The sequence below is a fragment of the Vicia villosa genome, linkage group LG2 (assembly GCF_029867415.1).
Source record: "Vicia villosa cultivar HV-30 ecotype Madison, WI linkage group LG2, Vvil1.0, whole genome shotgun sequence".
NCBI classification, from domain to species: domain Eukaryota; kingdom Viridiplantae; phylum Streptophyta; class Magnoliopsida; order Fabales; family Fabaceae; genus Vicia; species Vicia villosa.
The window spans coordinates 7,743,327-7,764,130 of record NC_081181.1 but is presented as its reverse complement, the minus strand read 5'-3'; the positions used below and the strand labels follow the sequence as shown (position 1 = coordinate 7,764,130).

The 20,804-nt window shown below is 32.3% G+C and overlaps 2 protein-coding genes and 1 long non-coding RNA gene across 3 annotated transcripts; 1 reads left to right on the top strand and 2 right to left on the bottom strand.

Moving 5' to 3' along the window:
- Positions 1-1,570: 1,570 nt before the first annotated feature.
- Positions 1,571-4,348, bottom strand: LOC131645814 (uncharacterized). Its single transcript, XR_009297198.1, has 6 exons — positions 3,868-4,348; positions 3,675-3,792; positions 3,415-3,547; positions 3,116-3,172; positions 2,324-2,380; positions 1,571-1,722 (listed from the first exon to the last, which is right to left on the bottom strand). It is a non-coding gene; the product is annotated as an uncharacterized LOC131645814 (long non-coding RNA).
- A 518-nt stretch (positions 4,349-4,866) lies between these two features.
- On the top strand, positions 4,867-5,636 carry LOC131649014 (uncharacterized). Its single transcript, XM_058918763.1, has one exon. It carries the CDS (start codon positions 4,936-4,938, stop codon positions 5,515-5,517), a length of 582 nt encoding a protein of 193 aa, XP_058774746.1. The 5' UTR covers positions 4,867-4,935; the 3' UTR covers positions 5,518-5,636.
- Positions 5,637-5,817: 181 nt separating this feature from the next.
- On the bottom strand, positions 5,818-19,612 carry LOC131649013 (SAC3 family protein A-like). Its single transcript, XM_058918762.1, has 14 exons — positions 19,257-19,612; positions 19,089-19,160; positions 17,417-18,271; positions 16,619-17,110; positions 15,220-15,321; positions 12,887-12,984; positions 10,814-10,988; positions 8,969-9,454; positions 8,725-8,865; positions 8,397-8,456; positions 7,497-7,627; positions 6,670-6,803; positions 6,328-6,563; positions 5,818-6,119 (listed from the first exon to the last, which is right to left on the bottom strand). Exons 2-14 carry the CDS (start codon positions 19,146-19,148, stop codon positions 6,018-6,020), a joined length of 3,072 nt encoding a protein of 1,023 aa, XP_058774745.1. The 5' UTR covers positions 19,149-19,160; positions 19,257-19,612; the 3' UTR covers positions 5,818-6,017.
- Positions 19,613-20,804: the final 1,192 nt, after the last annotated feature.

Genomic DNA, 20,804 nt, shown 5'->3' with positions numbered 1-20,804 from the left:
TGAATAATCAATATATTCGAGCTATATAATAGATCAAATATATCAATTATTCAATAAATTTAAAAAAATCAACTTTCTCTTATAAATAAAATTAGAAAGAGTGTTTACTAAAAGATTTCACTATTGTACTAGTAAGAGACCCGTGCTCCCGCACGGGTAATTTAATTATAATATTATGTAATCATGAAATAAAAAAATAAAACGTAAATGTAATAATACATGAATGAGTGGTAATGTTATAACACTTAGATAGTATCAAATGGAAATGTAAAATTTTAGATATAAATACAAAATTTGAAATGATTTACTTTTTTTTAAAATGAGCAATCACATAGATTTAATTATATTAAATAATTATACACAAATAAAAAATTGTGAGATAGAGAAAAATTAATATTTAAAAATAAAGATTTTATCTCTTAAATTAAAATAATGATTGATTTAACTAAAATAAATATTATCTTGTTAGTGACCCGTGAGATATATATATTTTTAATATTATTAAAATTAAAAAATACATTTTATTATCATGCAATCGATATGGTATAAAATTATTTAAATACAAATAAATTTAAAATAAATTACTTAACTATTAAATAATTATACAAAAACAAAATTTACCTATGAGATGAAGAGAATAAAAAGAATTTTAAATTTGAAAATTAATCAAAATAAATCATCTAAGAATTTTAACAATTGATAATGGTATAAAATGAATTACTTAACATTTGAGAATTTTTCAGTTCTCCACTACTAAAAATGATATTAATTTTTAAATATTAATTTTTCTCTTAAATAATGGTATAAAATAATATTGTCTCTTAAAGAAGAAATAATGATATTAACATTTGAGAATTTTCCAATTCTCCACTACTAATAAAGATATTCTCAACACTGAAGTAATCAGAATCTTGGTCAATTATTGGGCCTGAGTTTTATTTATGCACCCCTAAATACATGTTCATCAGTTAAATGAAATAATAGCAATAAATATATATAATATTATTGACCAATCAATTACACACAAATAATAAATATGATGATTGTGTTGTAGAAATACATTTATGTCTCATAATTCATTATTAACTAAGAGATGACCATTATGTGAAATTGAATTCAAAATTAGTGCCAAATCTTAATTGAATTTTTTTTATTCGTCACAACAAAGTCAAGTTCCATGTTCACACTGTCTTAGAACCCAATATGGAGAATATCGACGACTCTATTTATTTTCCTAACAACCATTGCAATTTTGTGAATCTCTTTATCTCTAACATCCTTAAGGGTATGTTTGGATATCATGAAATGAGCGGAATGGAATGGAATGGAGCGGAATGGGATGGAGCGGAGTGGAACGGAGCGGAATGAATATACCATTCCATTGTTTGGAAATTTTAGAACGGAATAAGACAAATTATTCATTCCGCCCAAATTGGAGGGGAAGGAATATGGTGGTAAGTGATGGAATGGAATGGAATCCATACCACTCCATTCCGCTCCGCTCCATCCGTTTTTAAATTATCCAAACAACGGAATATCATTTTATTCCATTCCATTCCGCTCCGCTCCATCCGATTCCATCAATCCAAACAAAACCTAAGACAAATCATGTTGTCAATGGTCTTGACATCCTTAATAAAGGAGAAACTTCTGTCTTCAAATGCACCCTATGAACCAGAATTGAATGACAGAGTTTGCGGTTTCTTGTATGGTTTCTTTTCCCTGCCAAGAAATAATATAGGCACCGAAAATACATGACTTACTTTGTACCAACGCATATTCCTCAATCTTATATGGATAAATATAATCCCTATCCTGAAGTGTACTACAACCAAAATGAGCATAAGAAATAAAATTTAGTGTTTGAAAAGATATTGAATTCAAACAATAACTAAATTTCACTAAACCTTAAACTAAGGTGAAGCAAAGTAAGTAAAAAGTTAAAATTGACTAAAATAAAACACAACATAGTTTGATAAAAATGATGGCTTACTAAAAGCATGCTAATTTTACTCTAATCATAAAGCAAAAAATGAAGTTACTAATTATTTCTTATAAGTTGCAACAGTAACCTCATACAGCATAAATCCTTTTCATTAGTTTGAAAAATGCATAAATAAATGCACAAATCTGTAGCAAAAGAGGGATCACAGTCAAAAGATTCATCGAGAAAAGATGAGTAAGACTAACTAATTGAATCATTAACTGTTTCATTACACTTTTCATACCTCTTTTTCTATTAACAGGATAGCATCGACAAAACATACCATATAGATTTGTCATCAACAGAAACAAAACAAAATCAGAATTAAGAAATACTAACCATATTGCTCCACTAAGTTCAAATGGGATCATCCAAATAGCCACTGATGTATTCAAACTGGATTGTATTATAGAGTAGAAAGAAAACTAAAAGAAAACTATAAGAAATAATGAAATCAAATGGTTAAAAAATGTGCACATCTAAAAGGTAAACGTAGGTTATGAAATCAAATTGTCACCTATTTTAAGTGAAGATAAAAGCATGTGCAAACCATAAAACCTGTGAAGTTTATAAAACCAATATGCAGAGAAGACATTTTGAAATCAAATTGAAAACCATAAAACCATAAAATCTATGAACCATATAAGATTTATAAACATTAAACCTATCTATCATTTAACAAACAAAAGTTGATGAAAATGCATTGTTAACTATTTTAAGTGAAAATTGAATGCAGAACATGAATTTTTGTACAACACCCACAAAATATACAATGATGTGTTACAAAAAAGTTCTAAAAATCATAAAACCAGAGAGTCGTAGAATCAGTGACGCATAACACCATACAAAAAGAAGACATTTTAACCGGAACTGATAACCATAAAACCAAAAAATCTATGAACCTTATAAGATTAATAATCATTAAAACACAGATATAAGACATTTTTATGAAACAAAATTGAAAGAAGTAGATGTTTGAAACAGTGATAATAGTCTCTTCCAAACTCAAGTATAATGATTTTACAGTAGAGAATTATACAAAAACGGGAGTGGAAACTTGAAGATTTTATTTCATAGATTCAATCAAAGAATGCTTAAAAAATGAGGGGAATCGAGAGAGCGAAACAATACCTTGAGAATGGTGGAGCTTTCATTGGGAAACAGAAAACTTGAAGTTAAATAAATCACCTGCAAATGCACAAATAGGTCACCCGTATATGTATAAAAAAGAAGATTACAGGATCAGTGTTGCCAAACCTTTTGAAATATATAATAACTGAAAAGCTATAGCATGTTTTCTTTGAAACGAAAAAAATGACATTTTTAGGAAACAAAACTAAAATAAAACGCTTAATTCAAAACACTAAAAAGTGAAAACCTTTAACTTAGAAACGAAAAAAGATAAAATCGTTTGAAAGGTGAAGACTAACCGGTTAGCGTTGAAGCATGAATCAGTGAATGACATAATAAGGAAAGAGAAGTGTACTGAAGTGATGGAAGAGAACTAAAAAAGTGTGGAGGGAAAAGAAATTCTTCAAGTACTGAAAGAGCAAATTTTCCATCCTGAAAATGAAATGTGATAAGAATTCAATTCTCCAAAATAACAGCGCTATAAAATATTACTTGTAGAAATAAAGGCCTTGAATTAAAGCAGCAAATACAATAAGCTATTAAGGAAACTGAGCTCTACCTTGTATTCCTTCACCCAGGCTGCAAGGTGATCTGGTTCCAAATTGGGCTTGAAAAATTTCTTGCCATCAATCTGCTGAATAATGATTAGAGGTACTATCTTCCTTAAGTCCAAAATACTGCCAAGAAAAGTCATTCAAAATGTCAAATATCACTAATAAGAAAATAAAAACTTCAAATATTTCGATACAAACCTGGAAGGCACCCATTTTTTTCAATCGAACTCCACCATAAGATTCATGCCTTGCTGTTGTAAGTTTGTTGCAGTCCCGGGTAGTTTGTGTCAAAATCATCGAAAAGCATTATACAAAAATCAAAATAAAAAACTAAAAAATACATATCCAATGCAAAATATTGGAAGTCATCCAATACATATCACTTGTCTTTAGAACATAGAACATCACAAATAAACAACCGCAAGAATAGTGGTTTACGAATCTGAATGAATGAGTGAATGTGTCTGAGTTTTACTTACTTGGTTGTAATGTAGAGAGTGTTAGGTGATTCGCGAAGAAGATTGGCGAGGGCTATGTCGATGGCGGTTAGACGTGCATAAGATCTTCACCGTTCTCTATCGATTGCTAGATCTCCGGTTATCGATCGAGACCCTAATGCCATTTGTTGTAATCTTTTTCGGTTCTTTCTTTGCTTGAACTTTGGTAACTCGGCGGCAGATAAGGGTTTCAGGAAAAAGTGATAAAAGAGAAGACGAGAGAGAGAAAACGAAAGTGAGGAAGATAAAGGGATGGTTTTGAAATGAATAATGTGGCCAATGACAAAGTGACAAGTGTTGGCTTATTTGACATAATACACCACTTGTCAAGTTCTTATTAGTCCAAATTAAAAGTGTTTGGTTAATTTGTTAATTACGTAAATGTCCAAGTTGTAGTGTAGATTTTTTTGGGTGAAAGGGCAAATAAAGAAGATTGGTCAATTGTTTAGTGTTAGCTTTATAGTAGATAGTAGACTAGATCATGAGTATTTGGGGCTCGAGACCCGGCCAAAGTCGGGCTGGAACATCACTTTTTTATTAAATCGAGCATTTGGATCATGATTTTAATAATTAATAATAAAAAAATAGTACTTGGTATACTAGCTAACGTGTTTCGTGAGGAGGTGAAAGAAAAGAAACAAAATAGCTTTATTTTTCGTATTAATTTTTTTTAATGAAATAAAAGATTTTTCCAAAAAAAAAGAGTGAAAGGAGAGTGAGAATTAAACCACAAAATAAAGTGTTGTTATCCGAAACTAAGGAGAGAAAAATGGCGAACATAGCATCAGCTTCTGTTCAACTCTCAAACCCATTTCCGCTATCTTCTTCTTCTTACAAACCTCTCATCCGCAGAAACTTCCTTCTCTTCACCACACGAGCCAACGATCCTCAAACACCACCCTCTGATTCGGACCCATCCAAACCCGATTCCAAGATTACCGCCACCGGAGAAGACTTCGATGACCGCATTAACCGCCTCCGTAACCGGAGGGGCACTGGCAAGAAGGCGGAAGTCCGTAAGAGCCGGAAGGCGAATAAAGCTACTTCAGGAGCAGCGCCGGGTTCCGGCGTGTATCTACCGCCGGTGCCACTGAAAGAACCGGTTTCCGGTGGGTTGAAGGTGGAGTTAGGGTTTAGTAAATTCAGCGAGAGATTGAACGGTCGTGTTGCGATACTTGGATTGACGGCACTGTTGCTGGTGGAATTGGCAACAGGGAAAAGTGTTATCAATTACCATACGCCTGGGACTGTGCTTATTCAGTTTTACTTTATGGCTGCACTTACTGCCATCTATGTCAAGTTTCAGAAGGAGAAAATCAGTATTTGGCCTGATTCTTCATCATCAAGCTAATGTTTATCTCTATTTTCAAATCTACAGCAATGCTACTTGTTATATATTATTATTATTGTTGAGCGTCAATTTGTACAATGAAAAAAAATACTACTGCTTTTGGCAATTGTTTTGCTTCATTTGTTGAAGTGTTTAATTGAAACAAATGTATTTTTTTCTGGTAATAATGTGATTTTAAACTTAAATTTTCTTTAAGTATGTAAGTCACTCTTCTGAATTGATAAGATACGAAGAAATGGAGATTTTAATGTGCTTTTATTACTTATATTCTGAATTAAATTACATCTACAGTTCTGTTCATTCCCAGAAAAGAATAGTTACCACTCCAAAACAAATGAATAACAAAGGCCATTACATCATGTATTATTTTTTCCTTGTATACTTCCACTACACTGATCCCAGATTTGAGACTTGGTTCTGGGACTCATTAGACAACCTATTTCTATTATGATTGCAATATAACAGGTCTACAAATACAACAAGGGTTGCTACATTTTTCGCTATAAAGGTGCCTTGGCTAAAAAATCATTAACATCAAGGTAGGCATCTCCGTGGGCAACAGCATCCTCTGGCTCTGGCACAAACAAACTAGTGGATGAGACCTGCAAAAATAAACATTCGTTAGTAAATGATCTATTAAAATATGGGTTGTTGCATGACGGAATTCTAAATTAATACAGGTAAAGCATGATCATAGAGCAAATCTAGGCCAACTCTTTAAATGGTACGAGAGTATTGATTCAATAAAGTGCAAAAACTCAGCTTTAGACTAAAATCTACAGCTAACCCAAAGAGTAGAATCAAACATACTTTTGTATCAAGCATCATGTCTCCGTTGTTATCAGCTATTATACTGGCACCATGCGCTTTCAACCATTCTAAACAGTCTTCCAAAGCGGCAGCCTCTTTCTCATTGTTTGCTTCATTTGAGGGAACGGTATTTGAGAATCCAAGAATCTGAGAGACGTAAGAAACGGTTAAGGTTGGCCGGTATGATCGGCACATGCAAGTCACGGCTTTATACCGCATCTTTTCAACATATAGATCTGTAGAAATTAGAGACAACAATTCTGTTAGTCACCCGCTTACAATATTAGAATATATATGTTACCAACCAGATGCACGTGCAGAAAAGTAATTGTCCATACTCACCCATAAGGCATGTGTTTAGGTTAGGAGCTGCTTTGTACAATCTAAAGAATGCAACATAATTTCCCGAAGTTACAGCTGCACGAACTGCCAGGGCATGTTTTACAGCTTCATCCTTCTTTGAATCTGCAGATAACCTACCATAGACAACACAATAACGCATAAAAATTAATGAGACAATTAATACAACTAGAGGCAAAATATCAATATGTAAATATAGAAAGACTTAGTTATGTCCATCCAATTCTCTGGTTAGATGTCAACATGGAATCACTAATTTCCACCCAAACAGTCATAAATTTTAGCCTTATGAGCCCCTCATATATCTACCAAACTAACCTTACCTAGACATAATTGCAATAAATGTTCAAACCACCACTTTTCTACCAATAAGAATTTCAAGGTAAACTAACTGACAGAACATTTATTTTTAAGTGTGACCAAAGACCTCAATAAATCAGGTACCCACCATTAACGTTTCACCTAGGCTGATAATGTTAAACATCACTTTTTCTCAATTATAAAATAAAAAATAAAAAGCCCAAGAAGCTACAAAATGGAAGAAAGCAAATGGGAGAGAACATGGGAGCAACAAACACCACAGCTATGGGTGTTATTTCTGAGGCAAAAGAATTAATACCATATTAATATATTCAAAATTATTATCGTATGTTTATGGGACCTAACTCCCCAAGGACTAACTAGAAAACTTTAAAACCCAGTCAACATTGCGGAATTTATAATAGCACAGAATTCTGATGCATAATAAAATTTCTGCCAAGATTTTTGAAAGCAGAAGAATTATATAAGCATTTAAACATGGGGATCACCTTGCCATTGATGACAGGAGCTCTCTGTAATTATTTGAATGCATAATAACACAAAGCAAGTTGTAAGCAGCAAATTCCATATACGACCCCTCAATCCCTTCAGCATAAAGAGCCTTTAGCTGGGACTGACACTGAAATCACACAAATGGAGTCAATATCTTAACATCAATAGTACTAAGTTAAATAACATCCATAACATCTATATAATAGGCCAATCACATTTCCAAAACAAAATGTACCTAGATTTCTTTAATGATTTGAAGTCTATATGATAATAACTTATCCTCACTTTTTCTCTGCCTGCATGTATCCTCACTTTTAATATTTAATTTATTATCTAATTTGCTTGAGAGGAGGAAAATAGGAATGGTGAATTGTTTTGCTCTCTCTCTATCACTCTAATTAATTGTTTACCTATTTTTACAAATTTTAAACGTAATTAATTAATATTTGTCTATATGTATTTTTTATGCATTAATGTATGTATAAATACAATATTTCAAGTAGGATTAGTAGGATCTTAATCTTATGATTCGTGTTATGATCCTCGAGTTACAAACTTTACAATGCCTAATTCAAGGTAGAATCTCGAGTTTAACAACATTTCTCTGGATGCAAATCACATACGCATCATTATGTAGCTCATTGTTCAATAACCTTCAAAATATAGAAAGACTCCATTATAGACCCTAATCTCAAAAGACCTCCTATGCTCTAGAAAGACTTCATTATATAGAAAGACTTCAATATATAAATCATATGAATGAATGATTTTGAATGAAATATAAAAATCCCTATTTTCAGAAAGAAAAAAATATGATAGCTACATGACCGGTAAAAAAATAGTCAACACATAAAATGAGTTAATATAGTGTAGTCTCTTTAACATACAAAACTAACCTGATTATATTCAGGCAGGTCCCCAACTTCCAGCGCCAATCGGGCGTGAGTTTCATACACCTGAAACATCATTTCAAGTGTTAACGAGTTCAGGAGTAGTGGAAAACACAACATGCACTTAATATACAACCACCACCACCACCAAAGCCTTTCCCCTATATGTGAGGCTGATTACAGGAATCAGGAGATGCATTATGTTTTGTCAAAAACCAATTTTTATATGGATAGGGAAATTTAAAGATATGTACAGAAATCATTACTGAGAAATATTATGAACAAGAAGAATTGGCAAAAGAATGTGACCAGAACACACGAGACTTAGTAGTACCTTGACTGTTAGTTGATTGTGTATTCTTTGCACAGTTAGGTCTTGGCGAATAGACTTTAACTGGTCACATTTATAAAGGTAATTCCTTTGGGAATTTTGAACCATTAATAGTGCTTTTTCAAGAATCTCTTCAGGTCTAACCTGTAAGTTCACAACATTGTATAGATATTATTAGTAAAGGAGGGAGAAATAAGAAAGACAGAAATAATGGCATGCCATATAAATTCCTAAAAGGAGATATTACAGTGGCGGGATCTGGTGCCGATGTTAGGCGCAGGTATTTCTTTTCAATTTCCTGGCAAGTACCCTTTACAGTAAGAGCATCCCAGTCAATATCCTCAACAGCTTTACTGACACCATCATCAAAGCTTTTGCTAAGCACCAGAGCACTAGCCCTTCTATTGTACAAGTTTCCAGCTCTAGCATTTTTTTTCCTCGACTGGTTATTTTCTGTTCGTTGTGCTTGCCCCAAGTCAAATCGCTTAGAACGAATCTCACGTCTTTTCAATTCCTCGGGTGTACCATTAACAGCAGAATAATTTGCTGCCAAACTTTGTTCCTTGTCACTATCACTAGATGCATTACCATTTTCATGAGCAATAGAAACATCGGCAAGACGCTGCTTCTTAAATGGCCTTTGGGGAGCCTTACTTGATATTCTCTGCAATAATGGAGAAAATTTTGTATTCCTCCAACTGTCTTCCTTGCTCTCTTTGTTTTCAACTACCACCTGTGTGCCATTCATTTAGGTGTATTAAAGAAAATCATCTATGTAACTGAATGACAAATACTAATCATTGTCAACATAATTGTACTTGACAAGAACCTTAAGGGGGATAATACTTAGTCCGCTCTATTCTTGAGTATAAGCAAAAAGTATCCATATTCAGGTGGTCACAAATAAATGCAAATTTAACTACTTTCACTATATTTAATGATGACACTCCTAAAATACCCTAAATCAATATAAGTTTTATTTTTAATGACTCTAATTCTCATGGAACAAGTTTCTATAAATGAAACTTATAGGAATGTGCATACTCTTTGTACAAGATCAGGAAGATTAATTATACTGGTATATATTAAGTGAGATTAGGTACTTTTAATCCTGATTGAGATTAGAGAGAATACTTTCAGATGAAAAAACCTATCTAAACAGGACATGGAAGAGAGACACAAAAATAAATCCATAGGACAGACATGCAAAAATAAATCTATGAGGTTCTTGCAAGGAAGACAACCAAACCCAGGACCTAACAAAGAAGAAATGTTATGCTATCTGTCAATAATGTCATGTCTTAAAGAATATTAAAAAAAACTAAACTAGCATGTTAGATTAAATATAATAGAAAGAAAATTGAAAAGCTCTTGCACAAACAAACTAGTTTCTATATTATAAAAAAAAAAGGCGCATCAATAAACTTTTCAGTTGGTATTAGCTCACTCGCAAAAGCCGCCATAAAAATTGTAAAATATACAAAGACAAGTTGAAGAACAAAATCAAACCATAGCACATGAGTCTCCTATTTGTCAAAAAGACAAGAAAAAAAAATAGATGTATTTAACGTTCCAAGTAAAGCAAAGATCATATTAACAGTAGGACCATGCTGCAGTCTCGATCCTACTCTTATCACACTTGCATTCATACGACACAATGTGAAGACAAAATGGGAAGACAAATGCATCATCCAGATCACAATAATATATATCCTTGATCATAAGCATGCACCTCAAATATAGACTAAAAGTAAAACAACATGAAATGAAATAAAACTGGAAATCCAAATAGTGGTTATAATACTTGCATTTAGACACCACCATGTAATGCATATTGTTTAACCAAAATGGGAAGACAAAATGCACCATCCAGATCACAATAGTAAATATCCTTGATTATAAGCATGCACCTCATATAGACTTAAAATGAAACAGCATGAAATGAAATAAAACTAACAATCCAAATAGTGGGGAAAAAATAAAGTGAACTTGTTAACTGCTGTTGTACTTCACACAATATTCATAAATAGAAGGTTAAAAGGATATCTAGCTTGAACATTAAAAAAACATAACTTAATATATCTATAAATACCTTCCTATCCTTTTCATTAGGTACCCAACTACTGTATTTTACAGTATCATTACTTATTGGCGCTGGACGGTTGACCGGCTTCTCCTCTGGTAATGGCTCCCATCTACTCTTAGACCGTCTAGGACTTTTTTTAGATTTTTGCAATACAAAACCATGGGTGGAAGACAGTGAATTACTGCATGAAATGATAAACATTATAAGAACGTTACAATAATTGAATCACTTAAAAAAAAATATGCATTGATTGGCAAGATAATTAAATATAAAAATATTCATGGTACAATATTAAATGAAATGGATGATACACAGAATTGTTAAATCACTAAATCGCACAACTTGGCAATTAAGCTTGCCCTTAGTGGTATACGCAGAATTGTATTTTGGTGGAATTGGGTGGAATCCACCCTGTTAATTATGGAATTGTATGATCTGCGACCTTCGAAACGTTTCTGCAATTCTAGTTGCAGTAGTGCAGTGACAGAAGGCAGCGCACTAGGATTAGGGAAAAGACAGTCTGTTTTCTATACGTGGGTCAGAATAAGGCCAGATTATAAAATAGAGTTTTTTAAAGCTTAAGAAGAGGTGCTCATTAACTGTGCAGTAACTGATGCCTCGAAAAAACACAGTAGTAAGTGCAACTGCAACCAATAAGATTGGAAGAGCCACTGACATCTCCATATCGCCTCTCTCACTGGCATCATTTATTTCCTTCCTTGCAACCATTTCTTTCCTTCCCTGCAACCATTTCTGTTTATTTATGCTACGACAGTTTCATCTTCTTCCCTCGTGTCCTTCTATTTCATTTCCAAATTGCTTCAAAATCTCATGCTACTTTCTTATGCAGCTATATTTAAAGGGTGTTTTAAGGTTTTACTCATCTAGTTAGCTATGCTTATGAATTTAAATTTACAAGTATTTCAAGTATGGTTTTAAGGTTTTCTTTTCCTTGTTTATATTTATTCCCTCCGTAACAAATTATAAGCAAATTTTGCTTTTTAGATTCATTAAATAATTGATGTATCCAATCTATATATAGACCAAATACATTAATTATTCAATGAATCTAAAAAGCAAAATTTGCTTATAATTACGGAGGGAGTATATGCATGTGAGTTTTGTAAATTTTGTATGATCCTACAATTAGTATTACAATTGCACGATTTACGACTTTACTTATATGCAAATGAGTTTTGTAGATTACGTACAATCTTACAATTAGTATTACAATCGCACGATTTACGATTTTACTTCCCATTCCGATTCCGATTATGCGTAAAATCTCTATTTTAACTACCTAAAAACTTCAGTACATATTCAAGGATGCAGAATATTCAAAAATGTTTAGTATGACAGGTGGACTGCATCAGCAAATATTCATCAAAAACAAATTTTCAGTTAGTATGTGCAATTGCATGCTCGCGGGGAACTCCCAATCCAATTTGGTGACAAGGTTGAACTTCAATGTGGTACTGGTAGGCGGAAAAAAAATATATGAGGCAAAGCAATAGAGTAGTTACAGTATTAGTTAGGTGGGTCCAGGTAGTGATTAAATTATCAGGTGATTAGAGGAGCAGGGATTTAGCTTAAATGGTAGGAGGTAATACAGCTGTACAAAAAGTTCATTCCAAATTAACAGCACAGAGAATTAGAGCAGTAGCTTAGTTGTAAAAGGAGAAACCAATGGATTAAAAGTTATCCTTTTAAAAAAATATACATTCACATCAGTTAAATGAACGATACAGATACTCTGCAATTTTATGTTAACTATAAGTGCTTGGCAACTAAAGATTTTAACTTCTTTGGGGGGAATAATAACAGTTCCTCTGTAATAGAAACACAGGTGAGCCCCAGCACTGCAGACAGTCTGAATTGAATCAAAGTTATCTTCACATTGGATAACATCTAAAATCATATGGCTGCTTACATGCGTAAATTTAATCCAGTTAAAAGAAATTAAAAAAAACACAGCATTTATCAAATCCTGAAGATCAGTAAAATTTAGAAGCACCTGAAGTTCACAAATTAATAAGAATAATATGCCAACTCGAAGAAAGTAAACAAGAAACAGCTTACTCTGTATTGACTGCATCTGCATCTGGCATTGGGAAAAGTGGTTCCATATCCCAATTTCGTGTGCATAGGGTACAATCAGCTGTAGCCCTAGTGATCATCTGAAAAGGAAGTCAAGGAGTATGATAAGATTATGGAAAAAAACTGGTAAATGAAATCCTGGAAACAAAACTACTATTGTTGACGCGAATGAAAGGAAACAAGAAGCACAACTACAGTGCAAAAAATTAAATGCCTGTTATCCACGACAGAGAAATCCCTGTAAACTAATATGCTAAAATAGGTATAACCTATCCTGGCTAGCTGATGATCGGAGAGCAAATAAAAATGTATTCCAATATCTGTTTATAGTTTTCAGGGAGTGTATCACAAAAAATTAATGTTTCTGTTTGCTGATTAGAAACTAGAATGAATTTCAGTTATGTTATATCACGCACTGTCAAAACACTAGTGCAGATGATTAATGGAGCACTGAGAATATTCAAACTGGGATCTGGTGAGCAATCTGACTTTTCAGCAATTTGCATGAAAAACAGAATTATGGTACCAACCAAAGTATAGTTGCATGAGTACTAGTTTCATAGAAGCAAAATGGAAGTCGCAACAAAGACTCCTTTAACAACTCCAGGCTATGTTTCAACATTCCATTTTCTATTACAACTTATACCCAATTTATTGTCGTTTTCTTTGATAGCTATCTTTTTCATTAAAGATCACGCACATAAAGGGAAAGGAAAATTAGACAGATGAGGATGAAATTCAATTCAAGAGCTTGGTAAACATTTCTCCTCGTGTCATTTCAGTACATTTGGATGCAGTACTTTGAAGAGAAAATTTATTTCTTTCAAGTTACGGTAAGGAAATATAGGGCTTTTATATTTTATGGTGGCAATATGTCTCTTTTTTAAATCTTCCATTTGTTAATTATGAACAGTGAACAATGTGTGTATGTGTGTCTATTTCTATTTACTTATATATCAGCTATCACTTGCCACCAATGATGCACGGATACTTCAAAAACTCAGCCGAATCGTATCCGATATGCCGATACGCTCCGATACGGCGCCGATACGTATCGAAGAAGTATCCGAATTTATTTATTTAAAAAATTAAATAAAAAAATTCCGATACGGCGGCGATACGCCCCCAATACTCCGCAGATACGAGACTCTTTAGTTTTTCATCATATTCTTCTTTTTAATGACCTTTTATTTCTCTTTTTAATAACCTTTCATTTTTAGTCATTCTCTTTAATATCCTAATTAATTCTTTGAGATAGTTATCCTTTTTCAAAATATTGGTTTGATTTTCCATAACTCCTTGTCAATACACATTTAAAACTTCATTTACTAATTATTACTCCTTGCAACATTTCTTTTTTTTTTCTTCCTTTCTGCAAAGTCCCCCCTTCTTCTCCAGACTTGATGGACTAACTAAATATGGAAGGTGCTCTACTTATTTACCTATGAGAATGAAGAAGAAGATTTACCTATGATGGTGAAGAAAGTGATGACATTGATACTAATTCAATATCTTAAATTTAATATTTTTCAACAATCTAGTAATGTTAAAATTTGTGTTATGAATTAGGTTTTGTTAAATTACAATTTAACTAAATATTTAATTATAATTTTTATATACGTATCTTAAACGTATCGTATCATGTATTTTCCAATTAATGACGTATCGGCGTATCAAATACGTATCGTATCCGATACTCGTATCGTGTCTGTGCTTCATAGCTTGCCACCAACGCTATATGTTGTGTGTACAAATCAGTTTACTTATTCTCAATGATGCCTTCAAAGTCACTTATCAAAATACAGGCAGCTTATACAATTACAAAGTTGTAAACTTCTGCTCAGAATAACAAAAGACCAAGACCAAGACCAAGATATCACGCTCTGTAATTTTTGGTAGTTCCACAAGGGCGGAAAAATAATAATAATAATAATAATAATAATAATAATAATAATAATAATAATAATAATAATAATAATAATAATAATAATAATAATAATAATAATAATAATAATAATAATAATAATAATAATAATAATAATAATAACAACACATAAAAAGACTTCATATTCTGTTTGATCCCAAGGTTATAAAGATACAGAAAACAATTTAGGCAGTTGCAGAAATTAGTTGTCAAGATTATCAAGAAGAACAATTCAAAAGTATTGTTTGTCATTATGCAAAACATAGAAAAGGGATAAATAAAATCTAGTAAAATCATTAAGAGAAGAATTCTAAGAAGTAAGAACTGATAACTAGCTATAAGAAATAAGAGCTTCTTTGTTCACTTTTTTCAAAATAAAAGTGAAACTCACCTCTTTCATGACAGCCTGGCATGCTGCCATTTGTTTATCATCTTTACAACGAGCCAAGGCTCTTTCAACATAGCCGCGCAGAGACTTGGGAAACATACCGGGCTGTGCGCAAGAATAATTCAATGATTATTAGAACTAAATACGTAAAACTAATGTTATCAAATCGTGACTCAAATTGTAAATCTTACTCATTTTTTTGAATTGCAGACTTAATCTTATCATTAATCGTAAGATATACAGCAATAACGTTATGTTATTTTCAAGTAAAAAAGAGTGACATGTGAAAAACCATAAGCTTTATCATGTCATAAAATTATTCATAATTCAAGCCTTAGATCAAATAAAACGAGAAGTGGACAGCTATACAAAGCTGGCAAAAACTGGCTGGCTAGTAGTGGCTACACAATGTTCAAGTCTTTCTATTACACATATCCATTTTCCAAATAACCAGTATTTGAGTATTTTTGTTTGAGCCGTACGAGATGAAATTCTCATATACGGTTCTCAGGGGGGTCCCTTGGTTTACCTATCTCAATAAAGTCTATGATTGGTTCGAAGAACGTCTTGAGATTCAGGCGATTGCCGATGATATAACTAGTAAATATGTCCCTCCTCATGTCAACATATTTTATTAATGAATCAAGATTTATTATTGTATGTCTAAAATATATACGCACAACGATTCATATCAATTGGGTTCAATTTTTTGTTAAAAATCAAGATACCTCGTTGACTAAGATGCCGATAACCTGTCATAAAACCATCATAATTTGGTTTGCAATATATGAAAAATTCATGCATGTATCAATTCAAAAAAATTACTTCTATAAATTCAAAAGTAGGTTCTTGGTGCCTACACGTTGCAATTTCACTAAAAGGTCTCCGTATACTAAAGCTCCAAAATAAGGTCTTGTACTATTTTAGCCTGAGTTAAGATCTATAAACAAAGAAAATATTTAGCAAATATATTTGCGTAACAGTTGATCTTTTTAAGGGGTTTTCCCTCACAGATTGCATAGTTTAGCTTTGTTGGTGTTCTAATTTTGTTCCTTATCCTCCAAACCCTTTATTTTTTCTTTTTGAAAAATCTGCCCACAGTTCAGTAAATTCAAATGCTAAATTGTTTGATTTGAGAAAACATTTTCCAGTTTCGTTCCTATTTTCACTAATGATAACAAAATCGTTACACCTTATTTTGACTTTCTTCGCATTTTCAAAAAACTTTACCGGTGAAATTTTCACTACTCCAATTCCTTAATTATTACCAACACTATATGGTGTCATATTTTATGCATTTTTATTTTCCATTAAAATGAAAAATAAATGAATTGGCGGGCAGGGTGAGAGTAAGTTTGCATTATAGTGAAATAAAATCAGTGAGATTATTGTTTAATTCTACCTTAAGTATAGAATTAGCAGCGTCATTGGATGATACTTCCTCAGTTGGTTTTGTCATAGAAACAGCAATATAAGCAGGTTTCATTGCTGCGCTGGATGTGGAGCTATCTTTCTCGGTCTTAGACTGTTCAAAGGCCAAATTTGAAGCAATTCGAGGATTTGTTGGAATCTGAAACTTGCTTACTTGTTTTGTTTCCAAAGATGGAGCACTTTGTAAGGGCGCCAGATTAACCTGTTGAGGGGGAGGGGGAGGGGGAGGAGGAGGCAAGTACAAATTGGTTCCTTGAGAAGATACTGTCTTCTGTTGATCCTGAAATTTATCATAAGAAGAATTTAAATCCAAATGACTTTGATAGTTTGGTTGAATAGGATTAGTTTGGTGAATTTGAGAACTAGTTTGGTGAATTTGAGAACTAGTTTGGTGAATTTGAGAACTAGTTTGGGCGCCATGTTTCCAGTAACCGTCATATTCACCACTATTTACTGCAGCAGGCTGACCACCAAAAGAAACAAACATGAAGTTAATAAGTTAATTAAGCTAGCAAAACTACAAAACAACTGACTAATCAAATGCAACAATCTTGTGCAACTGAAGCATGACAGAGATTAGATAACAAACATACTAAAATATGAATAAAATCGCAACACAGAAGACCTAACGTAAAGGATTAATTTTGTAATGTGAGGGCTAAAATCATAACAAAATCAATTTGGCATGAACAAATAGCAATTTATCTGTTCTTTCAAGCCAAACTGTTACACTGTTGGTTTGTCCAAACTTTTTCGGTGATGTTCAAACCTGAAAAGAAGGCACAGCAGGAGTGCTGGACTCTTGCCCCCAATATTGTGGATATGATTGTGGAGGCTGGTTATTTGGAGTTGCATAGCCACTAGTAGCTGCAGAAACAGGACATCCCAAAGTAGATGAACTTGGGACAGACAAGTTCTCTGTCCCTGGGGCACAATTGACTTCTGTTTGGCTGTAATAGTCTGCCCATTGTGTGTATTGTTGCTGATACTGCCCCGAAGTTGCTGCAGCACCAGAACTATAAGAGCTATTGGAATCTGGGGCGTAACTTGTATATGGATGAGAGGAGTAACTTGAATAACTGCCATTGTTCCACACCGGCGCTTGATTTGCGTATCCATTGCTGTTTTGGTAACCTCCAGTAGTCTGATAATCAGCAGGATTGTAATAAGTGCTTGAATAAGTTGCGGATCCAGCATAAGACCCAGTACTCTGAAAGGAAGAAATAGGCTGATAAGGAGCACCTGTATTTTGATATGCTCCTACAGGCTGTGAATAAGCATGATTAGGTTGCGGCTGCTGATAGCTGTTATAGTAGCCTGAGTATCCCGTACTGCTGCCATAACCATATGGATTAGAAGAATTTGCATATGATGTGTATGCATTGTAATCTTGTGGTGCATTAGCTGTTCCCAAATTTGATGTATTACCAGCAACTGTTGATACACTTTGACCATCTTGAACGCTTCTTCCAGGTGGCTGCGGATGCTGATCATACTGGTATGTTGGATTAGGATAAACTCCATTCGCCGTGGAGCTCTGAACAGTCCATGATACAGCTTCAGGCCCAGATGTTGTGGGAGCATATGAAGCTGTCTGATGTTGGCTAGCATCAACAAGCCGATTCTATAAAGACAACAAAAAATGAAAAGTGAGTAACACATTTGAAGCATAACCAATATGCAGAGCAGAAAGACAAATCAAAGTTCCACTATTGAAAGTTCCATGATCGCAATTACGACCACGTTGGCGGCATAGTTTTAAATTGTAAACTGCAACAACCACAATTGCGACCGCAATATAAAGATTGGGAGATCTCCAAGATTGGAATTGCGACCACATGTCCATAACTCACTTCAATATCAAGAATCGTAACATAAACCCAACCGCAATTTAAAGCCTTGGTTGAAACACATGTACATTAAATGACAAAGACAAAATAGTAGCTTTTGGTTCCAAATATTTATTAAAACAAACTGTCCAAAACCAGAAAAAAATACCGGCACGAAAAACAATGATAACTAAACTAAATTAAATTAAATTAAATAGTATACATTTATGTCTAAAGGCTTATGATAGTACAGATTCCAGAAATAAAGTCATGTATATATATATATATATATATATATATATATATATATATATATATATATATATATATATATATATATATATATATATATATATATATATTGTATTATTTTCTAAAAAATAACTGTTTATAGAACAAAATCAGATATTTCTCCAGATAATGTGTATGAACTACAGAAAATATCAAAACAATAAATTCAAGCTCTAAATAACATAAGGTATTAAGGATCACAATTTTTTCAATTAAATGCAAGGTTTAGATGAAGCTTAACTAATTAACAATTTCACATAACTTCATTACATTTACAAACCTATACTAATTGATTCAAAACAAACATTGCAATGGATTTACCTCGAATAGATGCGACTCCACCGGAGCTAAGGTCTCAGTATGCGTACCTTCGTTAGCCATATCTCAAAAACCCTAAATATTAATCAAAACAACAAAATCAATTAGTTTAATCGACACAAATCTCACAAAAACCCTAATTAGTTGATAACGAATGTTAACAATACGAACCTTTGAAGTTCTCGGAGAAAATCAAAAGGAATTGAGAAAAATTCGGCGGCGGAATCAGAAGAAGAGAGATTGGAATCGGAAGAAGCAGAGATGAGAAGAAAAAAGAGGAGAAAATTGAAAAGAAAAAGAAACAAATGATAAGATATTATTATATATGAATATGAATTAGTAGAAGTAATAAAGAGGAGAAAAAGGAGAGATGGAAAAAGTGAGGACTTTTGCAGTAAAATGGTTTGAAGGGGTTATTGGCGAAAACGACGGAACAAAACAGAGAGAAATATAGTGTTTGGGTGGTGCGTGATGCGAGAAGAAGGTAGGGAGGAAGAAATATAAAATTGGTTCGGGTCGGGGTATATAGGCATAGCAAAGAAGGTTAGTTTTATTTGGGTAAGCTTTTTATAAACGGATGATAAAGTTAGATTAAATATTTTGTTGGATACTCTAGTTGAAGTTTATAAATTTTAATTCAAGTTTATTAACTTAAAAATTATTGAATTTAATTATTAAAGAGATAATTTTAAATTTAATTATAATAAAAATAGTATATTTAATAATTGAATAGTTTATATAGATTCAATTTATCTATAATATAAAAAAAATATATTCTAAAAATGTGATAATATATTCATTATAATAATTATATTTTTTAAAAGTATTATAATTCTCGCGATCACTCTTAGTATATTAATTAACTTTTTTTATGAATACTATATATTAATTATTATAATAATTGGATAAGTTGGCTAATTTGAATAGATAGATGTGAGTTGTTATAAGCGGATAATATCGGACATTTATAGTTTTTTATATTTTGTATATTGTATGAAATTAAATAAGTTGTTTGATATTTAATCAATTATTTAAAAAATATATAATAATATGTATTAATATATTTATAATTTTTTCAAGTTTTAGTAAATTCACATGACTATCACTTTATATGATAGTATTAATTTGTTTTTATCAAATATTATAATTATACATTAATAAGCAATTTTTTGTCATTAGTTTTAGTTCTCATATGTATCAGATGATTCATATGGATATTTAAAAATTTATAGATATTTATTTTAGAGAAAAATGATGATACATTCACTCTGAAAAGGGTTTACATTCTCAATATGTGATGATCCTGTATCTCGTCAAGTTAGACGGTAAATTTTTAGTTAATTGCATAATATGACATATTGGTATATTTTTATTTGATGACAGTATAAAAAAATTTATACACTGTTAGTGCGTCTTCATTAAACCCTTCATTTTATACAATGGTGCTGTTATTTTTTAATTATTTTTGACATATATTTTTTTGTTAAAAGCTAAATTTGAAGGAAAAACTTACATTAAAAAGTTTATTGAGTATATCTCTACTTAAACAATTTTGCTTCTTCATTTCGGTTTGTTCTGATATGGATATCTTTAATGGTTGTGGATATTAAATTGCTTCTTCATTTATGTTTGTTTTGATGTGGATAAATTGCAATGTGAATTACACAGGATGCAACATAAGTTGGCTATGGATATTTTCAATAGTTATATGATGATGAG

Bases quoted from the DNA above. Each gene is read 5' to 3' on its own strand.
- LOC131649014 (XM_058918763.1), top strand. From the start codon at position 4,936: ATGGCGAACATAGCATCAGCTTCTGTTCAACTCTCAAACCCATTTCCG.
- LOC131649013 (XM_058918762.1), bottom strand. From the start codon at position 19,148: ATGGCTAACGAAGGTACGCATACTGAGACCTTAGCTCCGGTGGAGTCG. The intron at 10,989-12,886 runs GTAAGCTGTTTC...CATTTCATGCAG, and splicing joins GCAGATGCAGTCAATACAGA to TAATTCACTGTCTTCCACCC. The intron at 8,457-8,724 runs GTACTACTAAGT...ATGATGTTTCAG, and splicing joins ACAATCAACTAACAGTCAAG to GTGTATGAAACTCACGCCCG.